The sequence below is a fragment of the Poecilia formosa genome, unplaced genomic scaffold, assembly GCF_000485575.1.
Source record: "Poecilia formosa unplaced genomic scaffold, Poecilia_formosa-5.1.2 Scaffold375, whole genome shotgun sequence".
NCBI lineage: Eukaryota > Metazoa > Chordata > Actinopteri > Cyprinodontiformes > Poeciliidae > Poecilia > Poecilia formosa.
Window position 1 is genome coordinate 181,889 of NW_006800314.1, and position 23,047 is coordinate 204,935.

The 23,047-nt window shown below is 40.5% G+C and overlaps 2 protein-coding genes across 3 annotated transcripts in view; both read left to right on the forward strand.

Annotated features, from left to right (window-relative positions):
- The first annotated feature begins 1,670 nt into the window (after positions 1–1,670).
- Positions 1,671–4,223, forward strand: nxnl1 (nucleoredoxin like 1). Of its 2 annotated transcripts, XM_007575337.2 has the most exons (3): positions 1,671–1,992; positions 3,582–3,671; positions 3,739–4,223. In XM_007575337.2, the coding sequence occupies exons 1-3, from the start codon at positions 1,757–1,759 to the stop codon at positions 4,118–4,120; spliced, it is 708 nt and encodes a 235-aa protein (XP_007575399.1). In that variant the 5' UTR covers positions 1,671–1,756; the 3' UTR covers positions 4,121–4,223. The 2 variants fall into 2 exon arrangements, with proteins under 2 accessions (XP_007575399.1, XP_016517968.1); XM_016662482.1 differs by lacking the exon at positions 3,582–3,671.
- A 3,258-nt stretch (positions 4,224–7,481) lies between these two features.
- The window catches only part of LOC103154173 (adhesion G protein-coupled receptor L1), a 50,728-nt gene continuing 35,162 nt past the window's right edge, over positions 7,482–23,047 (forward strand). Inside the window, exon 1 of the mRNA XM_016662486.1 lies at positions 7,482–8,537. The gene's annotated coding sequence lies outside the window, so the exon portion shown is untranslated. The remainder of the gene's footprint in view (positions 8,538–23,047) is intronic.

Consider the following 23,047-nt stretch of genomic DNA (forward strand, 5'->3'; position numbering starts at 1 on the left):
TTTAGAAAGCTGTAAAAGTAACTCTTGGACTTAAGTAAAGTAAATATTCATTTATTAAAATGTTGTTTATAAAAAACCCCTGAATAATTTAGTTTTATATCTGTGTGATTGAACCCACACATTTCACTTAGAGCTTTTAGGATTCATTTTTGCTGTCAGATTCAATAAATAAGAACAATATTGAAAATTGTATCTATTTATGGAACTCAGTTCATCAAATGGAAGCAGCCTTTCAAGATTAATTACTGTCAGACTCATGTATTAGCCTTTATTTCTGTTTAAGGTAATATTCCACTTCCAGCCAACGAAAACACACTTATGAATATGATATCAGATCAGATCAATAAAATCATTAATACAGAACTGTGGGACTGTACAAATCCCTAAACAATAAACATCTTGTTGCTCACTTCATTAAAGTCTCATTTTAAAACATTTCCATCATATCTCTGTGTTCAGACAGCTCAGTCTCTGGAAAGACTGTGAGCACTTCATGTCCCCCAGCTCCTCTGGTCACCTTGTCTTTATGTCCCTCCTGTAAGCAGACAGAGGACGGGGGCGGAGCCTCCAGGGCTGAAAGCCAAGACTTAGCCAGCAGCTGGTAGCAGCACCGAGATGAACAAGTCAGAGGGAGACTCTGACTAACAGGCTGGGACCTGCTTCTAGAGGCGTCCAGAGAGAGAAAGTTTGGAGGAAAAACAAAGCCAGATGTGAATGTTGTTCTGTGTCGGATCTGCTGCCTGGAGGGGAGATAATACAGGTGAGCAACTGTGAGGATTATCTGATTTACCAGCAAGTGAGATTACATATGTGAATAATGCATGTCTGTAAGTAGGGCTGACTGGAAATAGGAAATGACACTCAAAACAAAGTGGTTTTCACCCAGTGAGGAAAATTTCTTGAGTTTAGATTTATATCAAGAATTTAATATATATATATTTTTATAGATCACCATTTCTTTTTGGTTCGCTGCAAAAATATCATCCTGCTATTAAAAGAAGTGAATGAAATGCTAAAGTGTGTGTGTATGGGGGGGGGGTTCTACTGAAACCTATGCACCACTTCAAAGTAATGTGTTTTATTTTTTTTATCTAAAGTTGAATTTACAGTTACTACTCTGCTAAAAACACAAAACCTTAGCAAGTATTTGTGTTCTAGTTGTTAGTGCAAATATATTTGTGCACTTGAAATAAGACAAAACTAATTCACAAGTAACTTTTCAGCAAGACGCACTTGTTTTAAGCCAATAAGTATTTAATTTTTATTTAAAAAGTAAGTAGTTATAAGTGAAATGATCACATGTTATAATATGTGAAAAATATCTTGTTCCGCTAGCAGATCACTTCATTTATGAATAGTACCTTTTCATGAATATTAAAGGAATATTATTATTTTTTTTATAGTATTCTAGTCTTGTTCCACTTTCTCATCAATATTAAGAAATGATTTACTTAAAACAAGCTTTTAAATTTTGCTGAAAGGTTACTTGTAAGTTAATTTCGTCTTAGATATTTTCAGTAGAAACTGGACCAAAAATACTTGGTAAGGTTTTGTGTTTTTACAGTGTAGGTACTATATTGACCCATTTATTTATTTATTTATTTAATTTTTTTATTTTTTATTTTTAGAAAAATTGTCAGCTCTTCTGCTTGTTTGGATTTTTGGATTGGATTGTTTGCATCACCGCTAACGACAGCAGCGCCCACAGCAGGGTTCCTCTTCCTCTCTCCTCTTCCTCGCCCAGCGACGCCTCATCATGGTGGACCTGTTTGTTGACCGGGTTCTTGTGAAGAACAACAAGGACCAGGACGAGCTGGACACGGAGCGCGAGATCGTCACGCGTCTGCAGAACCGCCTCCTGATGCTCTTCTTTGCCTCTGCTGAGTCCGAGACGTGCCAGCGGTTCGCTCCCACGCTGCACGACTTCTTCAAGCAGCTGACCGATGAGTTCTACGTGGAGCGCTCCGCCCAGCTGGTGCTGCTCTACATCAGGTGCTCCGCTCGGCGCTCCTTTCCTCCGTCCAGCGTCGCTCTTGCTCGCAAATGCGGGGTTGCTTTCCTGGAGTTTCTGCACCCGAAAATCTTGCGCTTCTTAAATTGGGATGTGTGCGCCTATACGGAAGCCCTGTGGTTTACAGTTCTGATTGTATTTATTGGTGATTCTGACTGTCCATTCGGACACTTACATAAAGTTACATATACATTTTTGTACTTCAGACGAACCTTTTGCATGATTGAACTAGCTTTGTACTTTTTTCTTTTTGGTAACACTTTATTTGAAGGGGTGTGCACAAGACTGACTTGACGCTGTCATAAACATGACACCTGTTATGAACATGAAGTAGTCTTCATAGATGTTTATGACTGTCGTCATTTGGTAAATAACGACACTTAATGCAAAGTTGCACTAAAAGTTGCATTAAAAGTCCCTTGAAAGAGTCAACTTTGCATTAAAAATGTCATTATTTACCAAATGACACTTCATGACAACAGTAATAACCATTGGTGAAAACTCCTTCATGTTCACAACAGGTGTTACATGACAGCATTATGTCAGTCTTCACCCCTTCAAATAAAGTTACCTTTTTTTAAAAAACAACAAAAAAACAACCTTTTTTAATGTGTCTGCATGTAGATTCTGCAGTGGCAGGGTTCTTATTTAATTTAGGTCAAGATGACTCCTTATTGTCCAGTTTTAAATACTTACTGTTTCAGAGTGTCTGAACTAGCATTTAAATAAATTAAGACCTTAAACGCAGCTTCTGCAACCTTAAGTGCTGTGTTGTCTTTAAAAGTTTTTTTTATTTACCCCAGTGAACATGATTTCTTCTGCACATTTTATTCAATTATTCAAATATTTGTTTCTAGTGTCGTTATAAATAATCATCCCAGTAGCTTTGCCAAGCATTGTGCACGTATTTACAACAATTTCTGCACAAAGTTGTTGTATTCACCAGATTCAAGTATACATTATTACAACAACAGAAAGACACATGTAAAGCGCTTGTTATTATTCATTTTAATGGCTACGGCGTAAAGCTAATCAAAACACAAAAACCTAAGTCCTACTTTATAACAGAGAAGGAGAAGAAGAATGCTAACTTTACAGTTCAGCAGATCAAGACCCTCCAAAGTGTCGGCTGTAAAAGGTCGTTGCTTAATTAGGTTGATCACATGACGTTGTGTCAAAGGTCACTGTTGAAGCAACCAGTTGATCATCTCTGTGCTACTTTGCATTGATGCAGTAATTCGTGCTACATATTGAGTGCATTCATGCGTTGCACTAAACTGGTATTTCTCTATTAAAATCACTGATTTGTTGATTTCATATAAAACACCAATTTGCCGAGACACAAAATTTTGGCCACATTTATCTGAATTAACATCCTGAAACATGTGGAACACTGTAAAGACAAATCTATATCTTATATGAGTGTCAAATTTTGAATTACAATAGTCAAATCAATTATCTTGTCATCGATTTTCATAGTTAGTAAAACACAACTGTACGTTTGAATGCAATTTATAGGGAAAGTTATGTAACAATCAATTTTCCCCCCAATCCTTTTAATCCCCGCCAGTCTGGATCAGTCAGAGGAGGAGCTAGAAAACTTCCTGAAAGAGCTGCCAAAGAAGTCCCTGTTCCTTGCATACGAGGATCCGTACAGAAGGTGCGTGGTGGTGAATATATTAACGAGATGAATTCACAAAGTCATCACGCATCATGTATGCCCGCAGGGAGCTGGAGACCATGTTCGACGTGAGAGAGGTTCCCACCGTGGTGGTCCTGCGTCCCGACTGCTCCGTCCTCATCCCCAACGCGGTGGAGGAGATAACCCGCATGGGTCCGGACTGCTACCGCAACTGGCACGAGGCGGCTGAGCTCATCGACAGAAACTTCCTCAACAAGGAGGACTTTGAGGACAAGTCCATGCGCAGCTTCAGCGACCCCGTCAGACGACTCAAGTACAAGGTGGAGGAGGAGGAGAAGAAGAAGAAGGAGAAGAAGAAGAAGAAGAAGAAGAAGCAGTGCCGAGGCTGGGGTGCAGGAGGCGACGAGGGCGAGGAAGCCGGAGTTGGCAGAGCAGATGATAAGGACGGTGGAGGGTCGATGTGGTGATGGAGAGAACGATGCTGTCAATTTGTCCCAAAGTTGCTGTTTTGTTAGAGTTTGCTGTATGGCAAATTTCATAATAAATATGTTGATTATGGCATTTTTAAAATGTTTTTTATTATTATTACCTACTAGGTGAGGGGAAAAAAACCTCTTCATGTTTTCAAAATTGGAGCAAAAAGAGAAATATTGGGATTTTGCGCAACAGATAAGGTAACACGTAGTTGTCAACAGGAACGGAAGTGATGGATATAATTACTTCTAATATACTAAAAATCATCTGAAAATTGTGGAATGCATGTTTGTTTACACCCCTTTTGTCCGACACCCCAAAATTAAACTCCAAACATCTTTACAAGTCACATTTTAGTATATACAGTAGACCTGTGCGCAATTTGACGATGAAATTTAGCAAATGTGCTAATTCTTTCATATACACACTGCCACGAATTGTGCTAATGTGGATTAATGCATGCTGTCTTAATCAAATTAATTAAATAAATACACAAATAACAAACTTAATCTCGCAAGATTCAAGTTTTACTGCAAGACTAATGTTTAGAGACTGCAGCTGTTCTAAGAACGCTTCGCAGGTTTGCTAGTGAACATCACACAACAAACATCGTCATAAAGATTAAGAAACACAGTAGACCGAGCAAAGAATGAAGATGTAGAGAGGATTAAAGCAGAGCTAGGTTATAAAATGAAACTCCAGGCTTTGGACATCGCTCATAGCAGTGTTTGATCCACTGTAGAAACACAAAATTACCAAGTCACGATCATCCATCTAAAGTGAAAGGATGGAGCAAACAGGGACATTTCATGTGGAAGTGGCTGCTCTGTCTGACGAGAAAACGTGAAAAATGTTACGTGTGGCGTAAAGCAAAATTACCCAGAACGCACCTTCCTCACCTTGAAACATGTTGATGCTCACGTGTTTGGTAACCTCTGACGAAGGCCAGGGCTAAAACCTCTGCATCAATGATCTCAAACACTCTTCATGACCGAGTTAAGAGGACAAATTGTCGGTTTTTATAAATTGGATGGAGTTCAAGGTGTGTGAACAGTTTTGCAAGGCAACTCCATGCAATGTAGCTCTTCTTTCTGAAAGGCCACTGAAAGCTGCCTCTTCTCTTTGCCGTGTTTGTTTGGAATCGCCTCGGTCTTACGTGTGAAGTTTGCAGTCAAGCACAGGTTTGGTGTGAGCCACGAGGAGTCCTCATCCTTGCGGCTTGTTTTTATCACACCCAGGGGGGATGACTGAAAGCCTTTCCTCCACTTTCAACAACACCAACGCTCGGCGAAGATGTAGTTCTCCCGTGTTGCGTACCGCCCAATCAAAGCTCGCCTTGCACAATTTGATAACCGATGAATAATTCAGCAGGATTAAAATAATTTCTAGAGACTGTTTTGTTTTTGAGTGCTCGTGAAGCCTGGCTGTACTTTATAGTCGGCATAAGCAGTAATCAGAGCCATTCAAAGAGTCAAGTGAAAATGGGGAAACTAGCTCAACAACATAATCAGTGATTTCCTTTCAATATGCCGAGGTCTGTGTTTGGTCCCTGCACATTTCCCCTCACTTGTATGCTGCTTTGATGATGCTTTTGTGCCGTCAGCTAGGATTCCAAGTTAGGAGCCGTTTTCTCAAAGGAAAATGAAGGAACCTGGTTTTCTTCCTTTATCCTTAGTGTTCCATTACTTCAACACATGCTGTCGATGCTTCTGAGGACAATGTTAAATTGGATTTTTATTTCAAAATTTCATTTCTTTTTATTTTCATGCTCAAATATTTAGGTCTCTTGTTCAATTTCAGACCTGTTTATAAGACATAAATAAAAAAAAGTTCAACATGTATCTACAGTCAAAACGCTCTACAACCACTGGGGTTTATATTTATAAACTCCAAATGCCGTAAGAAAACGTCAGGGACTACAAATCCCAGCGCTCACCCTTGTTCTGTTTAATTACTACTGTTGATGGGAAGAGCGGCCATACTGAAACGCAAAGTCAGACTTACCAGTTATAACTGGGAGGGGGGGAGAGCAGAATTTCCCAGTTCCGACTACAACTGGGAACGCACCATAACACCGACTCAAAACTGCATAAAAGAAAGATGAACACTGTGGTCCACTGTATTAAAAAGAAGATTACAAAATACAATTACCCGACTATTAGCTACTTAGTTCAATCACTTGAGTAATGTTTGGTTAGAAAAAATACACGTGTACTTTACGGCCTGTCTACCATATAAAAACAAAACAAAACATATAGGGCTGAAACGATTCCTCAAATGATTTGAGTACCTCAGTTACTAAAATTCCTCGAGGAAAATGTATCTGCCTCGAAGACTCATAAAATTATGCTTTATTATTTAGCGCGCCGTGTTCCGGCCGGACCATTATTTGTGTTGTGCAGCGCGCACACTTCCGCCTATGAGTTGTTGCTATGTGCTAGCAGCACACCGGCGAAGTTTCCGGGTTTGCGTCTTTTTTGGGAGGGACTAATAAGCATTTTTAAATTAACTAATGTTATTGATGTTATGTTACTTTTCTCCTCTCGGAACTGCGCGGTCGGTCACCATTTGAAGGCGAACAGCTGGAAGGGCGCCGCCGGCTTTATCTATGGAGAGAGAGATAGGTGTTTTCCGATTACTCAATTAATCGTAAAAATAATCGATAGCGTACTCTAAAATATTCTTTTACAACAGCCCTAAAAAACACGGTAAGCATGTTGCATTCAAAACATGGTTGTAATAACACTCTTTATGGTTACATATATGTTTTCCACTCTTCTTCCACTTCCGCATGTAAGGGAAAATACTAAATTCAAACGCTACGAAAGCACAGACAGGAAGAACCAGTGAAGAGCACTGGAACAGCTGAAAGTGCATCTGATGATGGAAGCGGAGGATCATCAGGTGTCATTAGCAGCTGATCATCTTTTATCGGTGTGATACGATGACGGACAGATTGGCTAATATGTCTTGTTTCGAAGGAGAGCTGCACGATTTCCATGGAAATATTGTAAATACCCAGTGCTGGCTGGCTGGACGTCTGTTCATGCTGGCTGGCTGTTCATGCAGCAAACACAATAGCACCCATTCCTCCATGGCAGAGCTGTAACATGCACTCGGAACTGGTCAAGAGGATACAGATGCTGAAGCGAACGCGCATATTCCTTTGCTTTTGCCAACACAGCAGCTTATTGTTGCTCACTCAGACAAACCTTGACAATATATCTGAATTCCACCCACCCACCGACCATCAAAACACACACACACACACACACACACACCCTCCCGCTCTTCTCTGCCTCTGTTCACGCTCACACGCACGAGCACACATAGAAAGCAGAGACGCGTTGCGCGCTCTCGAGCGCAGAACGCGCAACAAGCGGGACCAGCGGATGGAGAGAGAGAGAGAGAGAGAGAAGAGAAGAGAGAGGATAGAGAGGAGGACGGATGCAAGGCGAGGCCAGGAGTGAGGAAACCTTATCTCTCCTGCTTTTCCAGCTGTTGTCTTTGTGCTCTCTCTCTCTCTCTTTTTTTTTGGTTTTTTGTTTTTATATCCAGGATGATTTTATAAAGCATTTTTGTTTTTCTTTTCTAACGCAAGAAAACAGACGTGACAAATCTCAACATCCGTCCTGATGTGTCGCCGCGTTTCATCACGATTGGTCAAAGATGCGGGAAGAGGCTCCCGTCGCGTCGATGCTATTTTCCATTAAAAATACAAAGACGTACTCGATGAACGACGTCGGACACATGACAGGCGACAACAGCCTGGCTCGGTGAAGAGAAGAAGAGGAGGACGAGAGAGGGGGGCTCGACATCGACGGATGGACGCAAAGCAACCGCGGGTTTGTGCAATAATTTGCGCCTAATTATTGCTCGTGGCGGCTGATCGGGGAGCTGTTTTTGCCCCGTTCTCTCTGACATCCGTCCGTCCTTCCGTCCATCCATCCCGGAGCTGTAAGGCCTACAAAGCCCCGCATTATCTCTGGACATGAAACCCGTGGGAATTATGATACCGACGTGACGCACAGTCACACACACACACACACACACACACGCACACACAACAGCGCGGCGGGGAAGACATCGAGGGTGTGAGGTCCACACTGATCACAGGAAGGGGAGGACGCCCAGTTGTTGTTTGACAAATCGCGCTAATGACTGTTGTTTAGAGCCAAGAGGATTGGGCCCAACAAATATTTTTTATTATTATTATTTTATTTTTATTTTTTATTTTTTATTTTTATTTTTTTAATGCACTGGAGGCAGCGGAGCGGGAGGCGGGCAGGAGAGTACAGCGGGTGAGGGAGCGGAGGGACGGGATGCGGGAGACGCAGTGAGCGCGGAGGAGGAGGAGGAGGAGGAGGAGGAAGCAGAAGAAGAAGAAGAGGGGAACCAGGAGGATTGACGGTAAGATATGAATACAGGCACCCCGCCCCTCACATTAGCTCCCATCCATCCTCATGCACAACTGCACATGTATGATGATGAACGCCCCGGAAGGCAAGAAGAGAAGAGGTAGTGCTGCTGCTGCTGCTGCTGCTGCAGCCTGTGGCCATTTGATCAGTGACAAACACGCTTGAAACTCCTACCGCTGGCTGCCATTAAACCTGGGTCAGTAGTAGAGGAGAGCTGCTGTGTGAAATATTCATAGGCATGTGATTGGCCTCAGAGGGCGACACGCTTGACAAACTGGCAACCGTCTGTCCGAGCTGGCACATCAGAGAGCGAGGCTGCTGCGAGCCTTGATTCAAAATGTCCTGCATGGGGTTTTAAATGCTAATTCATGACGAACGAGGAGCAAAAAAAAAAAAAAAAAAAAAAAGCCCAACGTGAGGAGGCCAGTATCAATATTTCAGAGCGGGAATGAGAAGACTGGGTCAGTAGGAGGAGGAGGAGGAGGAGGAGGCCAACCTGGAGAGGAAGAAAGAAAGAAAGATGATGAATGAAAGAGGAAGAGTCACGCTGTCAGAGTTTCGATTTTAGGAGAGGTTCGACTTTTCCTGACACATTTTCACTCTGTTATAAACACAAAATGAGCTGCCGGTTCTTTCATAGAGGTAGAATTAGTCTCTAACCTTTATATGATTTTTTTTTTCATTTTGGGATCATTTTTTTTAAACATGTGCCTCAAAGTGAAGACCTGAAAATGCAGGGAGTTTGCAGTTTTGATGTATTTATTGACTAATGAAGGGGAAGAGGAAAAAGTTGGATTCTGTTTTATTTCACTCACAGACCAAGGGAGGAAAAACTGACTGATTCCTTCCTCTGGGTGACTGCTTCATGTTTCTACGATGATGTGGCAAAAACGAGGAGTTTGCCGCACACGACTGCTGATACGAAATCTCCACAATCTGTCTCGTTAGGATGCATATCGAGAGAGGAAGCAAAGATAACGAGGCTTGTTTCTCCATTTACATCAACTACAAGAGAAGAGAGCGATTTGTCTCAGAGCACACACACACACACACACACACACACACACATACACACACACACACACACACACACACACACACACACACTCAGAATATGAAATGTACCATTTAGTGGCTTTCTGCCTCAACCATCTCAAACAGGTTCCCGTCACGTCCCTTTGAATCGGTCAGACACAATGAGTCAGTCTCCCTGTTGCGCTGGGAGCTTTTTACGCATTCAGGCCTGCGAACGCTGTGCGGAGCTGTGGGCGGATGGATCAGCGCAATATCAATCTCGTGGTACTAGACTGGACATCGGCAGGGATTTCAGCAGGAATAGAGACACACGGACGCGGCTGATGATTTCATAGTTCCTGCTGAATTAGTGGAAAATGTGTTATATGCATAAAAAAAAGCAGAAAGGCTGGCTGCTGTTAACCCAGTGATGTCTGAATGTTTCGCATTCAGTCGACTGAAGGTCTGATCGTTGCCACAGACAGTCGATCGTTCGCTCCCCGGAAGCTTTTCCATGTTTTGTCATGTTACAGATTTCATTGTGTGGCATTGGGGTTTTTTGTGATACGAGGTGGAAGGTAAATCAGAGATGATTTTTTACAATTTTTTTTTTTTTTTACGAAAAAAATCTGGAATGCGTGGTGTTCGTTTGTATTCACGGTTTCTAAGTAGAACCACCTTTTGCCAACGTTGCAGGTGGGACTCTTTTCGGGGTTTTATCTCTACCAGCTTTGCACATCAACAAACTCAAATTGTTGACAGTTTTTCTCTGATTCTCAAACGGATTTAGGCTTGGACTTTGACTGGGCCGTGCTAACCCGTGACTGTGCTTCGGTCTGAACGGTTCCTCTGTGGTTCTGGCTGCCTGTTTGGGCTGAACCTGCTGGGAGGTCAAGTGTGTGGGAGTCTCTTACTGTCAGCTATCTCACCATGGATGTGGTGTGTCCAGGGTCATGTATACCTGTTAGTTTTCTACCAAACAAAGAGCGGCTGCATGGTTTCATTTTGGCCTCGCCTTTCCCACCTGAGCCGTGGCTCTTTGCAGCTCCTCCAGAGTTACAAAGGACCTCTTGGCTGCTTTCCAATGAGGGGTACAGCAACGGATATGGGACTTAAACCTGCTCTGAACTCCTCCGCGGCTTTATCCCGGACACGTTTAATTTATTCCTCGGTGTTTGTGTTTCATTATTGGAACAGATCTCCAAAGCCTTCACAGAGCATCTGGATTAATACTCAGATAATATTACGCATAACTGGACTCTACTTACAAATGAGGTGATTTCTGAAGACTTTTATTTAGTTGATTATCTCCTAAAACTAAAACTAAAACGCCAGCTAGCACAATCTTCTGCCACAGTAAAATATATAATTTGATCTGGATTCTTTTGTTCTTCCAATTAAAACGGACAAGCTTAACGTGCAAGTACATGAATTTTCCTGAAAACCAGTTCCTTAACATATAGATTTTCTTAATTTCACGGGTTTTATTTAACCCAGTCCTGCTGCTCGGCTGTTTTTCTGCAGACCCTCCAGCCAAAAAGACTGCGACCGGCATGGTTTACATGTGTCACGTTTTGTTGCACTTCAGCACAATAATCCACTTTTCTGTCCAGAAGTCTGCTTTGACATGCTTGAGCAGATCATCAGTTCACAGGGCGACACAAAAGAGACAGCCCAGTCTAACAGAAAAACAGAAACGACCAAATCCTTTCTGTGCACTTTTTTTTTCAGGGCCCTATAGATGTGTGGTTTGTGCTTACATCGGCATGACAGAGATGACAAGACATGACAGTGTTGTGCTTTAACACAAGCGTTACGCAAAAGAGAAAACAAAGAAACGGCTTGCAAAGAGGTTCTGTAAACATATTAACATGCCATTTCTGATTTTTATCTGAATGCGCCTCCTGCTAAGTAAAGCGCCATAATGGCGTACTGCAATATTGTTGGGTAGTTATGTTTTTATTAGCTGCATTTTGGCAACGTGAAACATTGTAGTGAGAAACATAAAAGCAGCTTATATACAAATGCCTTATCTTAATTAGTCCCTCCCTTTGTTTCGTGGTGGTAGAGCAGACAGTAGGACTGACCAAGGGGAGACCATTTGCTGCTGTTTCACATTTTAATGAAGAAGCTTCTGTTACCCAAAAAGAAAGCAGGGCCACGTTATATTAAAATATTAAGAGCTGAGACTCGATCTGGTTGTTCTTGTTTGACCTCAAATTGTTTTTACCTTAAAAAAAAAAAATCTGTCTCTCATTTAGAGTACGCCGTCTAAAACTGCTTTTTACAACAGCTGCACCAAGTGAATAAAATAAGAAGAATAAAATAATTGATAGGAATAGGTCAAATAAATAAGAAAAACAAGAAAAAAAAAGCACATCTGGCTGACTAAACAATGTCCATTTAATAGCGATGAAGCACCTCATTTTGCTTGTCTGACATCTGAAAAGTGCTTAAATCTGAAACCAAATCCCGTCTGGTTTTTCACCTCAAAGCATCTCTGGAGTTATAAATCACAAATTTGAGACTCTCGGTTTAATTATCGGTTTGTTCAGACGCAGGTGTGACGGCGTGTTGGGATTAGGAAACAAAGCTCCCTGATAAAGCCAACCGCAACACAAAAAAGGAAAAAGAAAACGGATTGAAATGAACTCCTCTGATACGTGATTTTACAGTAATTCGGCGATTGGAAAATGAAGAGCATGATAATCCACTGAATTACTTTGCTGCCTATTAAGGTAATCAGTTTGGTTAAATTGTATTCGTTGTAGTAAACTTTTATTTTGCTGTTGGGAAAAATGACTTTTCCTGTATATCTGAAGCCAGTTTACACTCATTGCCACCCCAGTAGCATAATTTCACAACAAAAACATTTAGAAAAATACAACTTTAATTTAAGTCCTTTTTTTTTCAGTGGGAAAAAAAACATCCCACATTTAGAATTTTATTTTTTCACCAAAAAAAATAATCACTAAAAGGTTGTTGTAAGTAATTGCATAGGGACCCGTAATTAGTAACTCATGACTCCCTGTTTCCCAGGGGTATGAATATAGTGTGACACAGCAACCGCTTCAAGAAAAGGAAAGAGAACATTCATTTTCAGTAAAGCAGACGCACATTGATCTTTGTAACGCAGAAAGTAGCTGCAAGGAAGCAGCTACCCGCCTCAGCCGGGGCAAGAATCGTTTCTTAACAAATGGAAACAGTGACACGGCGGGATGAGGACTCGTTTATCTGGGCACCACACACAGTGAGCGCGGTGGCTCAAAGGTCTCTGAAACCGTAGCTGGTTCTGCAGCACCGAGTCTCCAAGCACTGCAAAAAAACTGAAACCGAGTTAAGCTCAAACATCTTGGATTAAGGAGGTTTCTGCTTCACAAGATACTTTTTCCCACTTAGAGGTTTTTATATGAGACGTACCGACCTGATATTAATATCTGTATCATCCTCAATTGAAAAAAAAAAGAAGTCTAGATCGGGTATTGGTGATGATTTTGCCTATCAGATGTATTCAGCCTCATTCTGTGGTTTGTGCTCTGGACGTCACTCCTTATGTATTTCACTGTTCCTGTCCTAACCACACTGACTGAACAAAGTAAAGTTGTTTTTACATGTTTGAAGCTTGTGAAGCTACTCGTGTATTTAAGTGTGCCGTGCAGGTGCAGAGCTATCAAACACATTTATAATTCAGTACAGTCATGTCTGTATTTAAAAACAGAAACAATCTAAGTCAATTCAGCACCGTTTCTGTATCGGATAGGCATCGGCGGTAACACTTTATTTGAAGGGGGGTGAATAAGACTGTCATGACACTGTCATAAACATGACATAACACCTTCATGAACATCAATAAGCCTTCATGAATATTTATGACTGTTGTCATAAAGCGTCATTCGGTAAATTATGACACTTTTAATACAAAGTAGACATAATTCAAAATGTCTTTGTTATGACAACTTGACATTAACCAGGAAATCATTACTGTTTAAACCTTACCTTTAATAACATAAAGTTACCTAATTTTTAAAGTGCAATCAGTAATACTTTTATAACAAATTTACATCAGTGTCATAATTTACCGAATAACGCTTTATGACAACAGTCATAAACATTCATGAAGACTTATTCATGTTCATGACATGTGTTATGTCATGTTTATGACAGTGTCATGTCAGTCTTATTCACCCCCCTTCAAATAAAGTGTTACCGTATCGGCTGATACTAAACCTCAGAATCGGTATCAGTATCGGAGGTGAAAAAAGTGTATCAGGTCATCTCTTGTTTCTATATTAGAACATTTCCCTTATTTTAAGTGTTTTGGGCATTAATTATCCCGATAAGACATTAAACTTGATATTAAGAATTTATTTCTTATTAATAGTAATTACATATCTATAATTAAAGGAAAACTTTAACTATAGAACTTGGCTTTCAAAGTGAAATTTGTTTATTTCAAGAAGAAAAAATCGTCACTAACTCAATTTAATCTCTTCAGATAAGTGAAACAGATGAAATTTAAACGTCAACCCGTGTTCAGAAACATGCCAAGGAAAAATTTTTCATTTTGTCCAACCACCACAAATGTAAGCAACTCAACCAGGACTATAATCTGGACCTGTGTGCTTTGGTCAGATTAGACTAGGATTGCATTTTTCTATAAACAAATACTGAAGGTGGGTTTGGCACCAAACAGGTTGAAGATCTGTTAATTCTCACTGCTGTGAACTGGTTTTTACCGGTGAAATGTGCAGTGCAGTCCATCACAGGGAGTCACATGGACACACACACTCAGACCTACCAGAAGTTTACATAGGCATGACGTTGGGCTGTGGAGGAAACTGAAGTATCTGGAAAGAACCTGTAGATCCATGCAGAAAGGCTCCTGATCAGGATCTTCTTGCTCTGATAGTCAATTATTCCACCATCCGATGACTCACATTGGTTTCTGTGCTCCTCTACCTGCTTGCCACGCAACACTTTTTTTTCTTTTTCCTATCCCGATGATTCCCACCACCCAGTTGCTGTGACTGATCAAGCCTGCAAAGGAAAGAGAAGAAAATGTGCCCAACGCAATTTTAATGAGGCTTCAAAAACACTTTAACTTTCAAACTTAGAAAGGCGCGGTGAGAAATCAGCACTTCTATAAGATAATGAATGTGGGCGTTTCAAGGCGAGACTTGTAACCTTTTAGCATTTCTCTTTAAAGCTACGCATTCTTTTATCTGCGATGATAATGACCTGAGACGAGACAGTGACAGATTCAAGCTATTATGTCGAACACTGGAATGCTCAGATAAAAGCAACAAAATGACAAATGAGGAAATACACTTAAAATCCTGCAGATTGTCTGGCACGGAGAAAGTGCTTGTAGTGCGTAAAAGGCAGGAAGTGCTTTTAACTCGAAGAGCATTTGCTGAGGGCAGGATTGGGATCTTGATAAATATGTGAGAAGCCTCATCAATGTTTAATAAACCTCGGAGCAGTTTTAAGAGACTCCAGGCTTTCAGTGACGGAATATGAAATATGGTCTCATTCAGAACCATTACAAACTATTTCTGTCTTACACATATGATTGATGTCTGCAGGAAGGTGAAAGAGTTTTCTGGTTGAAACTTTTTAAGGCTCTGTTGCATCAAACAGAGGCCAGGGTCTTCATTTACTGTGCCAAACTAAAGTATCAGGGTTATAGTGAAGACAGTTTTGGTTCATTTGCATGTTCATATTTTTAGCTGCTGGAAAATCTATTTGGTCGTTATGGTAATAAATTTGTTGCATTTGTTTTTTGTTTTTTTTTTCAGAACACTACCAACCATTTTAGCTTTCAACTCGAGCATTTGCTTCAATAAAATAGAAAATATCCAACTTTCAAGTACAAACTGTGTTATGTAAAATAATACTAAAGAAAGTAAAAAATAAATAAATAAATACCAAGCTAACTTTCTTTGCAAGTTAATAGCTCTGGTTATTTTACAGATTAAGCTAAATGTTTGGTCTTCTATGGTATGTTTAGATAATTAGTTAGCCTGTGAAGATAAACAGAAATTACTAAAACTTTATTTTTATCAGAAGTATTATCTAACAGCTGGACAAGCAACACCAATCCTTGAAAATATTCAACTTTGAAGTGTATCCTAAAGATAAGTTGTTCTTTTTTTCTTGTTTTTTTTTCTTCTTTTTTTTTGAGAAAGACAGCTTAGCTTCATGTGCTAACTTAGCCTGGCTAACTTACAAGTAAATTTAACCGGTTAGCTGGTTGGCCTATCATGGGAACACGGCGGGGAAGAGGAGTAAAGTACAGGAGTTTCCCAGCCAAAATGGGAGACTTGACAGGTATGCAAATTATTTGGGATTTGCTAGAAATGTTTGTTGTTATGGGAATCATTGTCAAACAGTTGGGTAAAATGCAACAGTCATGTTATTTTTACACCCTAAAGCCAAAGAGATTCAACTTTCTCTAAATAGAGACTTTTATGGGCAGCAACACGTAAAATAAACAAAGTAAATAAAGGCTAGCTGAACAGACTTAGTTAGCTGAACAGGTTAACCAAACTGATCAACTTGTTAAGGAAACTTGTTAGTTATTTAGCTTTAGAAACAAACAGATTAGCTGTCAAGCTAGTTAGCATATTAACTTAGCTTAGTTACCAACTTATTAGACCAACCAGCCGACAAGCTTGAAATAATGTTTGGAAATACATTAAAGTAGCAACAATGAGCGTTACCCACAGAGCTAACACTCTGTGAAGACAAAAAACATTTGATCTGACAATGATCAAATGTCAGATCAAATGACAATTGATCTGTTTAAACTGTCTTGTACTTTAGAGGGATTTAATAATTGTGAAATATGCGCAGCATCTCACTGACTCAGAGAACAAGTTAATTAAAATAACAATTTATTACCCCATACGGTATAATAAAACAGTGATTACTTGTTAAATTGCAAAAACTGAACTTAAGAATTTGAAGCTTCAGAAAGAAATGAGATCCTATTTGGGAACATACTCTGGCTGTGTCTGCAATTTGTGCCTGGTTTTCCCTTTACGTTGGGCCAGACAGAGTATAAACCGATGCTCCAATGAGTGCCAAACATGCAATGCTTTAGCGCTTTGAACTTGACTCTGACTTGCGACAAGCAAATGATTGACAAAAGGTGACACCTTCGTTCCCCAGAGTCCTGCATCGACCAGACAAACATAAAGGCTCTAAAACCCCTTTAAGTGGCTTTGACTGCAGCTTGCAGGCTTTGGCCCACTGGGAGACGCCGAGGTCGATGGTTTGAAACTGGCTCACAGGCGTGGAGGCCAATGCGTTGTGTCTTTTAATTCTGAAATACTGTGAGCATTTACGAGGAAAAAAACTAAACTTTCAAGTGGCAATGTTGAAAAGTATCCTGCCTCTAATGCTTTACATTTCTGCGTGCAGTCAGTCCCTCTTCCCCTCCACCACCTTCTCTCTCCATCACCAATACACACTCGCTCACACACCCACACACACAATCATTCAGCCATTAGAGCAACAATAACACTACAAGCCTGTTTTGTCGCTTAGCGCTTCATCGCGATCTCCCCTCAGGCATTGACAGCATTGATGGAAGGGTACATGTGGGGGGTTACACACTCGCTGCCAATCTTGTTGTTGACTTTTTTTTTGCCTCCACATCAAATATTTGGAATATTTCTTCCTGTTGTTGCTGTTGTTGTTTTTGACATCTCCATGTCTTTTTCCAGAAGCACCCATGGTGCAGCGAGCAAATCCCTTTCTGTAATTAATTGCCTACAATTTTATACATTTTTAATCATCCAGATTTGCTGATTTGTTTTGACCTGAATTGTTTTTGAGGCCATTATGTTAATTAGATAAAAGTCTACAACATGTCCAGAACATTTGACCAACTAGTTTGAGCACGGAAAATCTTTGGCCATCGATTGAATTGCGTTTTTGTGCTGGATGGCAGCGAGCATTTATCCTGGAGGCTGAAAGAGAACATCCCCTGTTCTTGCTAATTACGGTTTTCCAAGGGAAATATGTGTCTGGTGTCGGGGTTCGATAAACAAAGCTGTTTATGTGCAGGCCAAAAAAAGAAAAAAAAAATTGCTTTTGGTATTGTGTGACTAGAGCGATTTCTTTAACAAGTCTACGGCAGGTGCATTCACACCAGCCCTGTTTAATCCGCTTTAACTGAACTCTAGTTTGTTTGTTTGCCTACAAAGTTCGGTTCATTTGGGGAGGTGTGTATGTGCAAAAAAAGCAAACTGGTCTGCGTACAAACCGAGGTTAAAGTGAAGTCTGCCGCGGTTCGAATGCGTTTGTGGATGCCAGTCGGACTGTAAACTGCTTCAAAAGCGGGAAGCGGACTCTAGTGCATGGCATTCTGGGTAAATTTAGCCAAAACAAATGCACGAATGGTAGTACATGGTGATTTTTTTATTTTTTTTTTATTTTTACCAACAACAAAAGAGAAATCCTACAAACAATAAAGCTGACACTACTCCACTTTTGTTTACTGAAGGAAGCTGCGTTCAGGGTCTTGTACAGTTTTTTGTTGCCTGTTTACCTTGTCAGGTGATAAGGTACACAGGTTTTTCAAAAGTTCTGGTTTGTTTAACACAATGCATTGTGAAAGCGAACTACACCAGCTGAAAAGGTAACAAATGTGGCAAATGAACCAAGTCCACTGGTATCTACTATCAGGTGTGAAAACACCCTGTGTCTCCGACACGTCTCGTGGCAAAGTGCGAACAGGACCGCTAAAGCTTCCTGTTAGCATTTTTACAACAGCCAGGCTAATGAACCAATTGTCTTGTCAAGTAACTCTCCCCACCTGAGCTTGCAATCTTGGCAGCGGCTCCAGAGTTACCATCGTTCTCTTGACTGCTTCTCTTTTCAATGCCAAGGCGTTTTGACTGGGAATGTAAGTCACACTGTTTAGATTTTTACATGTAAAAAAAAAATAGGAAAACACATCATTCTTCTTCAAGGACATTTTTTTTGCATCTTTACAGCCTGTCAAAGTACTGGCTGTACCAATTTCAAATGTTCATGTACCTTAATTTCTCTGTGTATTTTGACGATAACCAGGATTCTTACTAAATGTTACGCTCTCAGTTTACCTCGTTTATCTCCAGGCAAGTCGTCGCAACGCACTGTAAATGCATTTTCTCTCAGCTGAAATTGTTGGGAGTGCGCATTAATGCAAGACCGCATGTGCATGCGTAAGTTTTTGCACTTCGGGCCGTTTACTCACACACGTTCCCACTAAGAGACCGCTGCTACTCCAAGTAGGCCGGCTGGTGGCCCCGGGCTGGATTTTGGTTGCAGGCGGAGGGGGGAGGGGGGGCAGGGTGTACGGCTTTGTCAAGGGCCATCAGTGTCCTTGCTCTACTTACTCTGCATCAACACTTACAGGGTTTATGGCAGTGTGAGTGAGAGGAAGAGACAGACAGTCAGGAAAGCAAGCAGAAAAAAAGTAAAACATGCTGCCATCAGGGTTTTTGATGTCTGTGTCTGAGTGTGTGTGGCGCTTTGTGCGTGTAGGATACAAAATGAAAATGTTTTCATTTTGTGTAATCTTTGCCGTGTGTGTGTGTGCGTGTGTGTGTTATGATGGTCCTGCGGCTTCTAATACAGTGTTGTTGGTTCAGTGCGTTCAGAAAAGGCAGAGGTTTCTGTCCTCCCTCTTAGCTTTGCGTGTGCGTGTACAAGCCAAAGCCTCTGAATGCATTTTGGACATTTGTTGAGTAGTGACCTAAATCTGTCGGCTGACATTACCTAACAAGAAGAAGCGAGGAAAAGTAAGTCACATACAAACATACAGGCACACATGTTTTTTTTTTCTTTTTCTTTTGCATACAGAAAGTACAGTGGCTTTAACCTGAATCATCGTCAGGACTGAATAATTCAAACCTCGAACGTAGCCCTTGACGAAGGAAGTCTTACTACAAACGTCCAATTAGAGAGTAACCTTCAGGACGCTCCGTGACTCAGCCTGAGAAACTGTGGTACACATGAAAACATCAAGCATGATGAAGATCACAGTTTGAGGAGCAAAAATATAACGTTTTGAGCCAATGGATTTTATTAAATCTACAAAATTTTGTCCAAAATTGATGGTTAATGCAAATTAGAATTAAACGTGAACCGATTTAGTGAAAAGTTGATCTAAGTTCATTTATATTCTGGAAAAAAATTAAGAGATCACTTAACATGTATCAGTTTCTCTCTCGTTGTTCTTTTTTTTTCTATGAGCTACTGACATCAATTCCAAGCAAAAATGTAGTTTTGATTTGCAGAAAACAAGAAACGGTCCAAATAACGAAAAAGATGCAGCGATTTCAGACCTCAAATAATGCAAAGAAAACAAGTTCACACTCAATTAGAAACAACAGTTCTAATGTTTTAATATATTTATGTATTTGCCACCTTGAAGATTTCTTTTTTTTATTTTCACACTAAATGTTTCAGATCGTTTTGACAAAGATAAACTGAGTAAATATATATATATATAAAAAGGCAATGTTTAAATAATGATATAAATTTTAAAGGAGGGAGTTCAGCCACACTGGCGGATTTTTGAGCATAAACAGCAGATTTAACATCCCGCAACAGCAATGAAGCTGTGTTTAGGTTCAGTCTTTGACTTGGCCACTCTTTTTTGTTGTTGAGAATTTCAAAACAGGCTTCACTTGAGCTCAACACCCTGAATCGATGATCGCTGATTCTTCTTCTTCTTGTTCTTCTTCTCTATTTTCTGCTCTGGTTCTGGCTCCGGTCTGATTCAAGTTCTGTTGATGCTCCAGGTCCAGCAGTGGTCAGGTCTGGGTGTGGCCAGGTCTTGGTGTGGACAGTGAAGCTTCACTAGAAATTCATCATAGCTTGAAAACCGAGATGCTGTATATCATATTACCTGTTTGGTTTGATTGCTGATCCGAAACATTGAAGTGAGTTAGACGGAGATGCAACCTATAATTAAGGTTATAGTTAGTTTGGAGTACCTTGTCGTTTCAGTTTATTTGTTTCAGCCAGTTTTGTGTTTTATTGACAGGTTTCCCTGTCATCCGTCTCTTTCCCCTTCTCGTTTATTCTGTTATTTTGCGCCTCCTTCCCTCTGTTGCCTGCACCCTGCTGCGTTGCTCACTGACTGTTTCCATTTAGTTAATCAGTCTCACCTGTTCCTTGTAGCAATAATCACCTTCCCCATATATTCCTTCCTTGTCATTCATTGTCACATCCCCCCTGTTGTTTATCCTGTTGTGCTTCACTCCCAATCCATCCCCTAATTTTGCTTCATTTTGTCACTTCTCTGCTCTTCCTGGCTGTTTACTGGTTTGGTTTCTCTCCCTGTGTCCCCTCTGTTTGGATTATCATTTGTGATCTTATCTTTTCTGTTTATTGTTTCATCTTCTTCTTCCAGTCTGTGTTTGGGCTCTTCGACGCTAAAACCATGACATACACAGCCAGCGGCATCTCTTGGGCGCCTTAGAGAAAATGGCTCTGTGTAAACGAATGGACTTAATTGCGCATGATCCCTCACACAGAGAGTCAAACCACCTCAGTGACGGCAGAGCTTTACAGTGAAATACAACGAAGCAGCGCTGTCATGTTGAGTATGAATTTATTTGTGCTTTAGAAAATAACAGTTGGTTCATTGCAATGCGTCTGATTTGTTTTTTTACTTAGTAGAGAGCTGAAACTGGGAATCGTTCTTTAGCAGCTGCTTGATAGTCAACAATTACTGAGAGGCAGAGCCAGCCCAAAACATGTTTGAACCAAGCGGCTGCTTAGGGCCCACAAACCACGAGGGGGTTCCCATAAATCCTTGAATTTAAACATGCATAACATGTTTATTGACAAAACAAAAATGAAGTTTGATTCAACAGTTTCAGCACAGACAAATTAATTTTTTTTTAACTTTAATTTAGGATCCAAAGAAATTGAGGCGTTCACTTTGTGCAAAGAATAATCTTCATTGTTAGTTGTGTTCGCATAGTTGCAGTCTGATGCTATGACTCAGCTTTTATTTGTGTTTGATCTTGATTTGTTCTTGGCCAACAATATCCAATTAACCGTAATGCTAGTTGAGCTAATTAAACTTGGCCCTCTGTAGTGGTGGTGATGTAGTTAACAGGAAGACGGGACCCAAATAAAAGTTTGACCCAGGGCCACATAAAAGCTTAGTCCACCCCTGCTGAGGGCAACAGGTTGCCGAGCAGCGGCAACAAAGTAACAAACTGCCTAGTCAACAAAGTTGTCAAAATAACAACAAAACTTTACACAAAAGGAAAAGGGGGTATGTAGAAAGTTGTGAGAGTAGCTACTCTACAACTGTGACTTACATCATGTAACAAAGACAAAAAAATAGAAAATAAAGCCTTATTTTTTTCAGTGAGCTAGTTAGTACGACACATCTTTGCTATAAACATAATCTGTGTTATGCTAGGTACGTAAAAACATCAAAGCTGGTTATAAGGCAGCACCAGCGGTACCGTACGGATGTACAGGTGTGTTCAAAATAGCGGCAGTTGAACTTCACTTGTTAGTGGAAAAGGTGCGTTGAAAATAGTAACAGTGGAGTTCAGTCAACGAGGTCAGTCACAACAGATGTGAACCAGGTGGCTCCGATTTACGACGAAGACGACAAATGCTGTGTATGCTGATCATAGTTGTTTTTCTTTTTAATTATTTCAAATGAAGGACAAAACAACAAACTACGTTGTTGCAGCACTGTGAGCGCTGCAACGAGAAGACGGCAACATCTTCAGAGCTACGAAGAGCTTAAAGTTTGACAAAGATTGCAACGACAAGTTAAGAGTCTGTGGACCACTGAGAGCAACTTTGATTGTGTTTTTCAGTGAGCTAGCTGATATCTAAGTGAGACCAGTGTCCAGTTTAAGTGTCGTAAATCTTTTCATGTCGCAGTAACCTGACAGCAGGGCTAATGTGGATTAAAAACGGAAAATATGTTTGGAAATTACAATCTTAGAGACATTTAGGTGTAATTCTCTTCTTGACTGAGACGCTCTTAGCTGGGCAATTGTGGCTGATCCTTTTGTCATTAACCAGGTGGAGGTCATTTCAAACGCTGAAACGGTTTTTAGACAATCCATGTCAATACAAGAAACTCACTCCAAAAATATAATGCAAAAATAAAACAAGGCACAACTAAAGAGAGAGCGGGAACCGTAGACGATTGGTCAACAGTTTGCAAGAGGAAAATGAGGAAAAATGAGACACCCGAGTTCAGAAAAATTCAAAAACCCGGCGGTCCGTTCAGGACCGCAGTAGTGAATAATCAAAGGTTTCGTTTCATGGAAAAGAATAAAAAAATATTTCCCAGCATCCCAGTAAATGAAGGACTCCTCAGGAGGTAGACAAATGGTTACACAAGGCTCTTTTAAAGGCGAGACGTCCAGAGTGAGAAACACGGACGATTTTATCAAGGCTGAAAAATATTCAGAAGTCTGAAGAATACAAAGAACAGGTTTGACT

Excerpts from the sequence above, each read along its gene's own strand:
- nxnl1 (XM_007575337.2), top strand. The coding sequence starts at position 1,757 with ATGGTGGACCTGTTTGTTGACCGGGTTCTTGTGAAGAACAACAAGGAC. Across the intron at positions 1,993-3,581 it reads CTGGTGCTGCTCTACATCAG|TCTGGATCAGTCAGAGGAGG; the intron begins GTGCTCCGCTCG and ends AATCCCCGCCAG. Across the intron at positions 3,672-3,738 it reads TACGAGGATCCGTACAGAAG|GGAGCTGGAGACCATGTTCG; the intron begins GTGCGTGGTGGT and ends GTATGCCCGCAG.